This window comes from Photinus pyralis, unplaced genomic scaffold (genome assembly GCF_008802855.1).
Source record: "Photinus pyralis isolate 1611_PpyrPB1 unplaced genomic scaffold, Ppyr1.3 Ppyr1.4_LG7, whole genome shotgun sequence".
Taxonomy (NCBI): domain Eukaryota; kingdom Metazoa; phylum Arthropoda; class Insecta; order Coleoptera; family Lampyridae; genus Photinus; species Photinus pyralis.
The window spans coordinates 16,784,161-16,799,204 of record NW_022170738.1 but is presented as its reverse complement, the minus strand read 5'-3'; the positions used below and the strand labels follow the sequence as shown (position 1 = coordinate 16,799,204).

The 15,044-nt window shown below is 35.0% G+C and overlaps 1 protein-coding gene across 2 annotated transcripts; it reads right to left on the bottom strand.

Moving 5' to 3' along the window:
* Nucleotides 1-8,052: 8,052 nt before the first annotated feature.
* On the bottom strand, nt 8,053-14,627 carry LOC116175821 (leucine-rich repeat-containing protein 40-like). 2 transcript variants are annotated; one of them, XM_031494131.1, is made up of 12 exons: nt 14,534-14,627; nt 14,254-14,483; nt 14,026-14,204; nt 10,171-10,374; nt 9,998-10,121; nt 9,785-9,954; nt 9,597-9,739; nt 9,337-9,546; nt 9,147-9,290; nt 8,912-9,100; nt 8,681-8,866; nt 8,053-8,437 (listed from the first exon to the last, which is right to left on the bottom strand). In XM_031494131.1, exons 2-12 carry the CDS (start codon nt 14,411-14,413, stop codon nt 8,332-8,334), a joined length of 1,815 nt encoding a protein of 604 aa, XP_031349991.1. In that variant the 5' UTR covers nt 14,414-14,483; nt 14,534-14,627; the 3' UTR covers nt 8,053-8,331. The 2 variants fall into 2 exon arrangements, with proteins under 2 accessions (XP_031349991.1, XP_031349989.1); XM_031494129.1 differs by lacking the exon at nt 14,534-14,627 and having other exon boundaries at nt 14,254-14,527.
* Nucleotides 14,628-15,044: the final 417 nt, after the last annotated feature.

Here is a 15,044-nt window from a genome sequence, read left to right as displayed (position 1 = left end):
AACTTTCAATCAAATAGAATCCGTCAACGGGCTCCCGTTACAATATCACGTAAGCGAAATATCATACCAAATTTTTCTAAACAATACATGGCTTACTTTAAACTATGGGTGTCCATTGTAATTGTTCTGCCCATGTCATGTGTTTGATAGTTTTGGCCTTTGGGTGAAAACGTATGACTCATAATTGCAAAAATTATTACACGACATCTTTCAGTTTTAATTTGCGTACTTTTAGCATTGCTGTGTGTTTTTACAATTTAAAATCTTTTTTTTTTCAAAACAATTGTTCGCGTTGTGTTTTTATTCGGGCGTGACATATACTGGCAGTTGATGTCAAACTATACGAATTTATGAGCAACCAACAATCCTGCATTCATTCTTGAAGAAAAGCACAGCTACCATAACATTCTAGAACGCACGGTGCATTTGAGTTAGGACAAACCTAGAGTTGCCGCAAATATACCTACTTGAATAGCCATAGATTAGGTAATTAGCCGTGTTATGTATCAGAAACGTTAAACTTAACGTGGAGGTCTGCCAAAAAACGTTAGGTACTTTGCGTTATTTAGTATGGGTAAAATAACGTTTTGATGTATAGATAACCTGCACTTTAAGTTTAAGTTTAACGTTTGTGGTACATCACAGGGCTGATTATCGCCCTACTTGAGAAATTGTAAAATTGAGTTGGATTGTTATGAAGGTTTGGAAATGAGCAAAATCAAACCCTATAGTTATAAGAGAGGCCTGTCAGACCTCGTAAGCTCACTTTTACTTATAAAATCCAAGATTTGTAGTTTTAGTTGTTCGTTGATGACAGTTCTTCTGTTGAAACACTTTTTATTCAAGTTTTATTGTGATTTCTTGATTTTTTTTGTTATTTATAGAGTAAAAAAGGTTCCATTATACAGGGTCGCTGATAAGTCTGGAAACGGAAGATTTACGGCGAAAATATACGAGATATCGAAATATGTTTTATTTTCAAAACTCGATAACTAGGAAATGATTGCATTTGGGTACAAATTATGCTCAAAAGAGAAAAATTGTAATATCGAGTAATATACTGGGTGTTCTATATTAAAAAAATGCAATATTAGTCTGCCATGCTTTAATGACCAACCGTGTATAATTAATATTATTACTGCTTAGTAGACATTAAAGAACCTCAAATCTTTTGTATAAAACTGATACCTTGTATATTTTATTTTCCCCGATAGTCAACTTATCAGCGACCCTATATACAAATCAAACATTAGTTAACACATATAGGAACCCTTAGACTATGATCTTTCCTTCTCTAAGCAGGAACCATCAACCATCATAATCTTAATGCAACATTTTAAATTTATTTGTCACGTTTTGATGAATTAAGAATTTTGTGATTTGGTATATCGCATGGTCACGACTTGTTGGCCCACAATGTCCGATGTTCTGTTAATTCGTATTGCATAGCATAGAGAAGTTCTAAATATATACAATCAATAACCTATTATCAATTGCGGAACTTCAATTCAATTATCCATATTACAAATGTAATCTGCATACACAATACACATGATTTCAATATTACAAATTGTAACGTATATATATGTATGTACCTATAGGCAGTAGTAACTTTAGCAGCACACATAAATGAATGAAAATCAATCTCCGCTGTATATCTAATTGCCTTTGAATCTGCGTACCAATATATGGAGCCAAGCCAATTATACTTCAATTAACTTTGCAAATGTGGGATTTGAATATATATTTTTTTTGTATTCTGTGGGCCAAATCAACGTCTTAGTCTTACATTTAAGGGAATAATAGGTGTCACTTTTCCCCTCGGAGAGATTAAAAGTCAATGGAGGACGAAACATGACAGTGCACAATGAAATCTCAATCACAGTTTTATAATTAGTGTTTACCGTCAAATACAAGGCGTCATAAAAATTGTGGGCTGATTATACAGGGTGTTAAGTATGTAAAAAAAGTGCCCAACTTGTTTCGTTTGGGAGTGACCCTAAACAAAGTGGTGAAAAAAAATTCTGATTTCGACGAAGTTTGGTATCTGGGGTTTTTTGAACATTAAAAATCACTAATCTCAAATTAAATTAGTTTTTGAAAATGCAAAAAAAACTTCCTTGACCAGATAACGAACATGGAGAGAAATTTGCTGTGCACTGTACCTACCGGTCTTTCGGTACAAATACACATACACTTTCGCTTATGTGGCACCGTCCCTGTTAAATTGTAGGTTGGATAAACTTAACATGAATTTACAGTTTTCAAAATCGACAAAAGAACTTTATCTAAGCAATAATATTTAGTTTTGTAAGGCGATTTTTTTCTCTTTTTGGTTTTTAAAGGGTGAATTGAAAACGGAATTGCCGAATTCATTCCTTTTTAGCGCATTTCCACAAAAATAAAAAAAAATGCGCTATTGTGGCCACTTTGTCCGTCCGTCCGTCCGCTCGTTTTGCGACGGTACTAGTTCTTTATCTTAAGAGCTATTGTTCAACTTTTTCCGCTATTTGGTTCGTTATGGTGTCGAGTCTTGTACCAAGGAAGGAATTTTTTTTGTACCGCTTACAAAAAAAGTTATTGTAAAAAAAACAAAAAACCGTTTTTACATGTTCCATAATTTTTCACTTTTGCAGTTTATTAACGATCCTAGAGATCGTTTAAAATTTTGCATTGCTATCTGTCGCCTGCCGGTTGGTCTGTCCGTCTGTTCCTTTGTCTGTCTGTCCATCTATCTGTCCGTGTGAACGATAACTTTGTTTAGAAATGTTCGATCGCTTTTACATCTCCGTTAGTTATGAACTGAATTGCATGAAATTCAATATGGGCATAGCTTTAGCCATATAATACGCAATGCCAAAAGTTGAATCGAATCGATTCAAAATTCACAGTGCCCTTTCCGCATCTCGACCATTTATAAACCGAATTGCAAACTTTTTTACTTATAAAAGTATTTGAATGAAATTTGATACATAGGCACTTGGAAAAAAGGAAAATCAAACGCCAATTTCAAAATTTGGTTTTGCGCATGCGCAGTGCCAACTTTTTTATTTATGGAAGAATTTAAACGAAATTTGATACATAGGCACTTGGGATAAAGGAAAATCAAACGCCAATTTCAAAATTTGGTTTTGCGCATGCGCAGTGCCAACTTTTTTATTTATGGAAGAATTTAACGAATTTGATACATAGGCACTTGGGATAAAGGAAAATCTAACATTAGTTTTAAAATTTAGGTTTGCGCATGCGCAGTTCCAACTTTCTTATTTAGAAAAGCATTGAAATGAAATTCTTCTCATAAACTGAAATTGAAGTAGCACGTCAAAAATGGATTGCCCATGTGCAACGCTATCTTTCATATTTGTGGCCGGATTTTTACGATTTTAACAGAAGTTGCATCTTACAAATGGGAAATGAATGCAAGTGGAAATGCGCTTTATGTAAATCGTTTACGATTACTTTTTAACTTGTTTTGAGCTACTTTTTCTTTTTTCTTGCTTTATTCTATATTCTTATGTTTTAATTTGTTTTAATTCAAGGCTCAAATAAACTTTATTATTATATTATTATTATTATATTGATTTTACCTTGCTTTTTTCTTAAAGGTGAAATTGCAACCAGAAAACTGTATCATAAAAATATAAAAAAATAAAGTTAATTGTGCCGGCGCGGCGACTAGCTCTGTCGCCCTGTCGGTTCTCTATTTACTTTACCTTTCACTTTCTCGTTTTGCTTAAGATACCTCCTTTAGCTGAAATGTTTACTGCAAAAGGGGTTCTTTGAATCTTGTACTAAGTATCCAGCACAATTACAACAACGGAAATAATAAGTATATTGAAAAAAACGAAACACGGACAGACGTTTAAGAATGCATCTCCTTGATTACATTGCTTTTCTATGGAATGTAATAATAATAATAATAATAATATCGAGCTTAAGACGCAATGGAGAATGAAATCTACTGTTATAGTTCCCATTATTCTTAGTGCTACTGGAGTTATACCAAAGACAATACACTACAATTTACAACTATTAGGTTTAGACAAAAACACATACAAACATTTACAAAAAGCAGTCATTATCAACACATGCCATATTGTTCGTAAATTTCTAAACATAACACAAGATACTACATACAGAAATGATCCACAACGTATACATGTAAACAACAGTACTCGCTCACAACACGGTACACAACATACTGTAATATCTCCACCTCTAACCCAAACAAACACACAAATACAACTTACCGAACAAACAAGTACAACAAATGATACAACATATACTACAATCAGAGATTCACCTCTGAAGCAAACCACATTATCACCACCCATTAGTATTCAACCCAAACGCAAAAGCCTAAACAGCACTTTAGACTCACAACATGACACACAACATACTGTAATATTTCCAAACTTAACTCAACCAACCACACAAACACAACTTCCTGAACAAACAAACGCAATAAATACAAGTAACGCAACACGCACTACAAAGACGCCCTCACCCACACGGCCTAGCACAGCTAAAAAACACAATACTCTTTCTTCTCAGAAACACACCACGTTATCACAAACACAACCCACTCGTACTCAACCCAAACGCAACAACCTTAACAGCACTACAGGCTCACAAAATACTGTAATGTCTCCACCAATAACCCATGCAACAACAGAAATACAACTTCAAGAACAAAGAAACACCATAAATACAAGTAACGCAACATGCACTACAAAGACAGGTCCATCCAATAAAGTTACACGCCCTAGCACATTTAAAAAACACAAAACTCCTTCTTCACAGAAACACACCACATTTTCACAACCCACTCGTATTCAACCGAAACGCAAAAACCTTAACAGAACTACAGGCTCACAACATACTAAAATATCTCCAGCAAAAACCCAAGCAACCTCTCAAATACAACCTCAAAAACAAAGAAACACCATAAATACAACTAACGCAACATGCACTACAAAGACAGGTCCACCCAATAAAATTACACGCCCTAGCACAGTTAAAAAACACATAACTCCTTCTTCACAGAAACACACCACATTTTCACAACCCACTCGTATTCAACCGCAACGCAAAAACCTTAACAGAACTACAGGCTCACAACATACTAAAATATCTCCACCAAAAACCCAAGCAACTTCACAAATACAACCTCAAGAACAAAGAAACATCATAAATACAAGTAACGCAACATGCACTACAAAGACAGGTCCACCCAATAAAGTTACACGCCCTAGCACAATTAAAAAACACATAACTCCTTCTTCACCGAAGCACACCACGTTATCACAACCCACTCGTATTCAACCCAAACGCAAAAACCTATACAGCACTACTAGCTCACAAAATACTGTAATATCTCCATCAATAACCCAAGCAACCTCACAAATACAACCTCAAGAACAAAGAAACACCATAAACACAAGTAACGCAACATGTACTACAAAGACAGGTCCATCCAATAAAGTTACACGCCCTAGCACAGTTAAAAAACACAATACTCCTTCTTCTCAGAAACAACCCACTCGTATACAACCGAAGCGCAAAAACCTTAACAGCACCACAGGCTCACAAAATACTGCAATATCTCCACCAAAAACCCAAGCAACCTCACAAATACGACCTCAGGAACAAAGAAACACCATAAATACAATTAAAAAACACAAAACTCCTTCTTCACAGAAACACACCACGTTATTACAACCCACTCGTATTCAACCCAAACGCAAAGCCAAAGAAACACTTACACAATAAACTCCATTTAATAAAATTACAGGAATTATTATAATGATTTTTTTTTTTTTTTTCCTCTTTCCTGATAGCGTTGGCTATTGTGCCCATCAATAGGTATGTTGGTAAGTACGAATTACATTATCCCTAGATGTCCAATGTACGTGTGTGATTGACATTGAAGAACCCCAAAACTTTTTTTGATATCTTGTATATTTTCTCCGATAATCGACCGTTTCCAAACTTATCAGTGACCCTGTATATACAATAATAATAATTTTTTTTTTTTTTTTTTTTTTTTTTAAGGACCCTACATAACTTCACCAGACACAGACACAGACACTAATCGTTACTTGATTTTAATCCGTGCGATTAGTTAACCAGGCTAGACCTGAGTTCTCACAAGAAACACCGATAATAATAATAATAATAATGTAAATACTCTATGATAGTGCTGCGACTATATCAGATTCGTCAAGTAGCGTAGATAAAACGAACACTAAAGAAACAAAACAAAAACATGTACTACAAAAGAAAAAAAGTAGTAATAGTTACAGGTGCCATTCCGCACTTAAAAATTCATCGACAGAATAAAAAGGGTGTAATTTAAGGTATTTACTTACCTCATTTTTTAATTTATTGAAAGATAAAAGACGCAGATTTGAGGGTAACTTATTATAACATTTTATCCCGTAATAGTTACTACAGTTCCGAGATGTTGTAAGTCGAATAGATTTTGAGCTAATATTGTCTCTACACCTAGTGGAGTATTCATGTATGTTATATGAAAACTGGTAATCAGCAATGTTTTCTTTTATGAATAATATACAATGTAGAATGTACCAGCTGGGAAGGGTTAAAATACCATGTTCAACAAACTTACACCTACAACAACTTCTGTAGCCTAAATTAGTGAGTATCCTAATCGCACGTCTTTGTATAGCAAAAATCCGTTTAACCCCAGAAGAATGTCCCCATGCAATTATGGCGTAGCTCATTACTGAGTGGAAGTAACCATAGTAAGCATTTAGCATAACTTCATGAGATGTCATTGAATGGTTTAAAGGCTAACATTCTACCTGGCATCGATTTGAATACTTGAATTCTAAGGTGAGGTGGCCATTTCTTTTACTAATGCTAAATCGCTCAATAATTTGGAATTGAAACGGTATTAATTTACACTTTAAACTCAATACAATTTTGTTTTACGGTGATACGTTAAATCATGAATGACCTCTGAATTTAGTCCTTTTATAATGATTTTAAATGAAATACAAAACAAAAAGTGTGACAAAACTGGTCACAAATTCAGGGGTTTCTTTTGATAATACAAAGAGACAAAGCAATAATGTTACATCATTTTCAACAACTTTATGATCTCTCATTTAAAGTTTAAATTTAACAGTAATAGATCAAAATTGTATCTTTTTCTATCGGTTCGTAAAGCTGTCAATTTAAATTAACAAAAATCTAAATCATACAATTTTTATAATAACTAACCTTGTTTCCTGTGCTTCTTTTTCGATGTGTAACTCTGCGATTTTTACAGTTAACGTGGTTGACTCAAAGGGGTAGTTACCCGCTGATTTCAATTTGATGCATTCTTAAACCCGACGACATGATTATCTTCGGAATTTTGTAATCGATGTTGAAACACATGTTTCGGTTGTTAATTATCCTGGTCAGTACAAATTTGGTTGACAAAAGGAGAATTGGCATAATGTCGATTTTAAAGGGTTGTTCTTGAAAGTTTGTTTGGTGTTTAGGAAATTTCTTTAGTAAACTTTTCACACCGAGTGCTTTAGCGGCACCAAAATAAACTTGAATATTATTGGACTGTGCGAACAGTTTTTTTTATCGCAATTTCGTTTTATTCGGAATTTAAAGTAACTCTCCTTCGGCGTAGTGACACTACTCGGAGCACGGTAAACTGTTTATGAAATTTGCCCGCTCAAACTTACTTTCAGTGGAAGAGGTTACATTAAAACACAATATTTGGGATTTGCCGCTTGTATTTGCTTCCAGTGGACAACCAGCCTAACACCTCCAATGATATTGTCGCTTATCCGAGGATTACGTAATGTTGAGTCATCGAGTGGGAATTTCAAAATTAGATCCGCATTCACTTACAGGGTACAGATTTTTTCATCGCTTTTCTCGTCAACTCTTACAATCAAAAGCGAAGCAGCCAGTACCTACTGCTAATTGTTCTTAAATATATAATTCAATTCCCTATCTAATTTTGAGTGAGAGTAATCTGTGTCAGTCAAAATGTGATACCTACTAAGGGGTTGTAAGTCATAATGCCAATGAAATGTTTATATATTTTGCAATTTTATGTAACAATTTACATATAAACAATACATACGTAAATAAACGAAAAACACTTAAAGAATAAAGCTATACAACTAACAGTGATGGCAACAACTTTTGTACTGTGTTTTGTTAATTTGTTATACACTTACTTTATAAAAATACATACTTTGATAATATACATTTATGCTTAAAACTAACATCTTTAGTTTAAAATTATGGCTGCTCTTAAGACTAGCATCAATACTGTAGGGTGTGGTGTGGGTAAATTTATTGCGGTATTCGATCCCGAAGGTAGGCAAGAATTGATTCAGTACCTTGTTCCAAAACCGAATAACGAGGCTGACGGAACGAATTACCCGTCAACTCCAGAGAGCTGTAAAAGCAAGTTATTAGTGGTTCTTAACAGTGCTTAACGTTTTATCCGAGACTCAAATAAATAATCTGATTAGGTATAAGTAAAGCTTGACGCGTTGCTACTAGCATCAGATGTATCTGTAACACTTGTTTTCGACAATACAGTTAAACGCTGCCAATAGCACAGTTTTTTTTAATGGCCACGATTAGAAAGAGGTTGTTTAAGTTGCGTCTCAGATAAAAATATGTATAATTTCCTTACCGTAATTGTTTTAAATTACCAAGCTCGGGTGGAACGAAGTTTATGCTATTATTGGCAAGTTGCAGAACTGCCAACTTTTTTAGCTTCGACAGTCCGTCAACATTAACTTCTAATATTTGGTTATCTGAAGCGTTAAGAATTTCCAATCCTTCCATCTCGTAAACACATTCCGGAATTCTCCCGAATCTAGACCGATTTAAAAAAGCGGATCAGATTATCGTACACTCATACCTATTATTAGCGATGACAACCTCGCGCATCCATTTCAGACAGCCCAAGTCACAAGGCAATTCACTTAACATATTTTTGCTAACATCCAAATACTGTAGTTTAGAACAGTCAGCAATGAATTCGGGAATTGCCTTCAATAAATTAGAGCTTAAGTTTAACTCGGTCAGTTGACTCGCGATGAGTTGTAATCTGAAACTAGAAATCGCAACATAGTCTTGCACACATGCAGATTTACCCTTCAGGAACAGTGGCAAACTTATTTTTGCACAAATCAACAACAGTCACTTCGGCAGTTTTGGCGTCCTCAAACACTTTTTGAGGAATCGCATTTAAGTCTTGCATCCCTAGAGAAAGACTGCGACAATGGCTCATCACATACCTACACATTTGGGTTAATTAATAACTAATACGACAGCACTACGCACCGGTCTGGAAATGTATAGATATTCAACGAGGGGTAGTTTTCTTTCAATTGGTAATCGGGCGAATTACTTTCCTCATCAAATTTTTCGCGTAAATGTTTCAGTATGCGCGCTGTACCTCCTTTAATGACATCACTTCGAATTTGCTTCAATTTATTTCCCTCCACTTGTAAATTCTGCAAGTGTGGGAGTAGACTCAAACTGTTAGGAAGACTACAACCGAATTGCCGTATACTCGTCAATCTAATCAAGTACTCACTCACGTTTCCAAAGCGTTGTTAGTTAAATCCAGTCGAATTAAATTTTGACACATTGCGATTTCGTGTGGAAGATTATCAATTTTGTTATCTCTAAAGTCTAAAATTTTCAAATGAGTCATATTTTCGCAGAAGTCGACGTCTATTATCTGCAAATTACGAACGTATCAGTCAGTTTCTCATCCGATGCTTACTTTAACAAAATTATTGCCAAGATGCAATTGCTGTAACCCTTCGCAGCCTGTAAAATCGGGCAGTTCTTCAATGTCGTTGTGTTGCGCATGAAGTAATTGTAATCGTCGCATATCACAAAAATTGGGCAACAACTTTAAATTATTATTGGTCACGTCGAGTTTCGTTAAAACTGTAAAACAGCTTCAAAATCAATACCTTGATGGTGTCCTTACCTCTCAAGCCGGTAATCTCAGGTGGGAGATCTACAAGTTTATTATAAGACACATTTATTTCAACGAGTCTTGCTAAAAATCCTAGACCTGGAGGTAAATTGGTTAAATTATTATAAGATAAATCCTATAACATTTACAGTTAATGCTTAATTGTAGGATTATACACGTATTACCAGCTGCTCTAACATGATTAAGTCTCCTAAGTCATCTGTTAATACTTCCAGATTGTTATGAGCAATAAATAATTGTTTCAGTTCAATTAATTTATATAGTTCTTTAGGCAAGGCGGTAAGTTTATTGCGACATAGATTCAATTTTGTTAATTTTATTAGATTACCAATTTCGACAGGCAACTCCTTTAGGCAATTGTCTTGTAACTAAAATGTTATTAATCTACTACAACATTGCAATAAATAACAAAGCAAAGAGATAATGTTTGCGCAAAGCTAAGCGACGAAAAAGAATTCTATAATCTACACAAAATGGGTGATTAATTTAAGCAAAAATGATATAGCACTAGTAATATGCATGCTTAACTATTACCATGCGTGGATTTAATGTCTCAAAATATTTCACAAATACGTTTCAAAAGCATTAGGCAATTCTCTAATAATTAATAAATGTGTGAAAGACAACTAAAAGTGTGCAAAACCTTGTAATTTAAGTTACATTACAAATGAAATAGACCACGAAATTTTCTTGTAAAATGGATATGGTCTCGCATATACAGTAAATTTAATGGCAATTGAGGAAAACTGTTGTGTTGAATAGGTCTCATCAAAATTTGAACGAAATGTGTTGTACGAGCACTTGCCATGCCAATATACACTACTGAAACGTATATGATTACAATGAAAGATACGTTGGATCCTCAGGACAAGTTTTAATATCTATAATTATCTAAAATTTTAAAGCGCATCTTTTCCTAGAAACGGAAAGTTTTGAAACACATTCTCTTTACGTGGCTCAACTACTCGATAGCCACAGAACGTTATCATGCTTCTGCAGTACAGATAGTAACAAAGATAGATTTTAATTCTAACCACCTTATTTTCGCGTGTGCTCTTTCAGATTCTATAAAAAGTTTTACAAAAACTGACACTAAAAATACGAAAAAAGTGAGATTTGACACGAAACTGCTAAAAAAATTCCGAAAAATAATATGTACCTAATTTGACATCGGAAAGGAGAAAAAACGGTCGACATCAAAAAATTAAATTTCATATGAAAAAAAGAAAATCAAAAAAATTAATTAAATTAAATTAATTAAAAATTTGACATCAAATAACGAACACTAACGAAAGATAAAATTTAACGCCAAAAAATTGAACACAATAGATTCATTTTTTGGACATCGGTTTCCACGTTTCCTAAACAAACACAATAAAAATAAGGACTGAGGAGTCTTCTAGATCAAAATTCATGTGATCAACAAAATGATACCAAATGCACTTCTTGGGCAACAAACTTGTTGTGCATTGCACCGACATCTCTAAATTAAGTTTATAAGCAAGCTTTACAGCAGTTCAAGCCCACGACCTATGATAAAGACAGATTCCCTAAGAACTGGCCAAAAGTTAAATTTGACAATAAAAAATTGAATACTGGTCAAAAAATGCAAAGAAATTAAGTTTCACCCCAGAAAATAGAAAAATCACAAAAAATATGACCACAGAAAAATTGCACAAAAAAACACCACTAGGAAACGACACAAACTACAAATTTGACCTCAGAAATAAAAATTAATAGCTGCAAAGAATACCATTTCACCACCTATAAGTAAAAATAAGGATTTTAACACCTGAAAAGGTAATTTGACACCAAAAAAATGGGTTCATTGTCCTTGAATGGCCCTGAAATTATAATTTGACAACACAAAAATTGTGCCCTTGACCTTCTAAAAGTAATTTGGCACCACAACAATTGAGGCCATTGGCCTTGGATGACTTCGACCATGTAATTTGACACCGCAAAATGTTGGTCGTTGACCTTGTAAATGTCATTTTACACCCCATTTAATGATAATACCATAACTAAATCTTGCCTTTTGAGGTTTACCTCGACCTACTTTCCAAGATCACCACCAGGTGGCGAGCGACCTAGAACTGGTACATGTTCGACCTTGTATAGTTACTCATTTAACAAAATTTTAATTAATTTAGAAGTAGTGCACAACCAGTTAGCCGAAACCATTCATCAATCAATTAGTAGGGATCGCTTTTGATTTCTATTGACTATATCCTTCGCTATACTAAAGGTGACGTGTGTTCGGCTCTACCAATACTACAACCACGATTGGAACTTGAGCTTTAAGAACTTAAGCGAAACAAATGAGCCATTAAATTGAAATCTGTCAAGAATTTTAAATACGTATCTACCTATACCTAAATACGCGGAGAACAATACCAAAGTTACGACGCAAAGTGCGTTTTTATGAAGAAACAATCCATTGCCACCAAAAGACATTGAAACCAGTGTCCAATGTTACAGTGCAAATTAGGCCACTTTGCACGTGACTGCCGTAAAATGGGGAAATCGGATTCAGAACTCACAAGTTCGCCGATATTACGCCTGTCAGTCTGCACAGCACTCAATAAGAGATTGTCCTTAACACCTAAAGTCAAGAATCGTCACCCGCCGAACCATCGCAAATCCAGATCATTTCGTAAAAATCCAATATGGCGTCTATAAGAAATATAGAAATTCTAAATGAAGGCGCCAACGGGAACTGTCCATTTCCTACCATAACGAAAATGAAAACAAAATTGGACATTTTTAGTTTTTAATTGATCTCATTTTCAAATATTTTTCAAAAATTTTCAAATCCGTTTTTGAGTCACAAAACTGGGCAACTTTGTCTCCATTTAACCGACACTGTATCTCTCACCGTTACGGAGATCCCAATGGTGAACCATGCATTTGAATCACCCTGTATACTCCATTTAACGGTACTGACTATGCTCTCACAGAAAATATGGTGCATTAAGCATGTGTGGTCTCATTAAACCATAGACTGCGCATGCCAATGCTAAGCGCCAATAGTGCAGGTGAGCGAGAGAGGAAAACTAAGAGGAACAGACAAGCTCTCTCTCTATCGCGCTTCTGTTGGTCGCATACAGTGATGTTCCCATCAATTTCTTTGAGAGTGTACTCAGTTTAGCCGGTCTATCCCCTGACAAATTTATAAAAATTTGATAGGTACTAAAAACGCAATTTCAGCGCTCTAAATTGGTAAAAAAAAGTGTTTATTGATAACATACGACCTACAATTCGCTTGATGTACAATTATCATGTCCAGTGGCGCCTTGATTGAGAGTATATGCCATATGTCTAAAAAATCCTTGAGAGTATACGGCGTGGTGACCCTATGAGAACACCACTGATTGACAACACAAACGTGATAAAGAGAGAGATTGCCTCTTAGATTTTCCCTCTTGCTCACATGCAGTCCATTTCTATATGTCAAATGTCAATGATGTTCTCCTAAGTGGCCTTAACCAAGACCTTCATTGGGATTTTCTTTCAAAAAAGTTATTGATGGAGAGGCACTGGGTCACCTTTTTTGTATATTGACCTGAGGCCCTAATTAATATTCAATAACCAAATCTGAACTGCACATGTTTGTCCAATATACACTTCAGTATGTCATTTGTTACCTTGTTAAAACATAAGCTACTTTAATCTAACAATTAATCAGCAGTGACCTTCATGGTTATGCAGTTTCACATGAGCAAATCTTCTAATCTACTTGCGTATTATACCTACATAAAATAAAACCTCAAATGGTTAGGCAGAGCGTGAAGAACAAACGAGTAATAGCCAACTTTGATTATGAATTAACCACCTTAAGCATTGTCGAAATAACAAATTGAAAAGCTTCTCCCACCAATTGCATTGACAACTGTTTGCTTTCCTGAAAACATCAAGTGGTCCAAGTTTAAAGGTCACATATTAACGGTCTCAGATAAGATGTGCACACAAAGCAAGCATTGAAAGCATGAATCTCGTCTACAATGTGCAAATCTTACGTTAAGCACAGTCAAATCCTCGAACATCTTAATGGCAGACGGCAATTTCTGTAAAACATTTGAACTCAGGTCCAAGTAAATCAAAGGACTAAAACTCCACCAAGGCTCTTCTGATGGTTTACTCAAGTCTACCTCGTTTTCGACTTCCGTTTCGTACATTGTAAACATGCGATTCGGAACTGAAATTAACAGTGTTTAAATTTCGCAGTGAAAAAGTCGTGGAACTACCTGTAGCTAAACTACGACCTGAAAGGTTTAATTGACCAGTTCTTCGCACAATTTTAATCATGCCATTCGATAATTGATTATCATCTTCTTCATCAGTTTGCAAATGAAAAATGGGGTTTAAAAGTTTACGTTTTGATTTTACTTGCGATTGTTTGGCCATTTTCTCTTTATTTTTTTTACATATTCACAATGCGACTGTTCTGTGTTGGTTGTCGTTGCACGAGTTGCAGCTTAAAGAAAGAAGAGAAAATCAAAAACATTAGATCACCTCCGTATTTACTTTACTGCGTTTACGTTTTTGAATAATCGATAAGACCTTGTAGCTGTAGCAGTGATTGGTGTAGCGAGCACGGGCACCATAGGCGCCGACACAGTGGGTGCGTTCATCAGAACTAACTGCTTGCAAATGACGCTATTTACATCAGAAACAGAACGCATTGCTAATTGTCTACTGTTTGCAAGCGATCGCCATTTTTGTAGGGCAAAATTGGAATAAGTTACAAGTATGTACCACGAACAAAATAGTTATTAATGATACAAGTTCGTTTATGAACATCGTAATGAAACGCGTACGTTAAAATCACGAGACGTAGCCGATAACTATTTTGTTCGTAACTTATTCCAATTTTGCCCTACAAAAATGGCAAACAATATCAAAGCGCAAAGCGTTTGGTTCTGGTGGACGTACCCATCGCCATCAGTGCGAAATGCAATTAGAACATCATTTTTAAATATTGTAATTTCTTCATGGTTCTATTCGCGATCCAGCTTAACATTGAGACCTCTGGTGG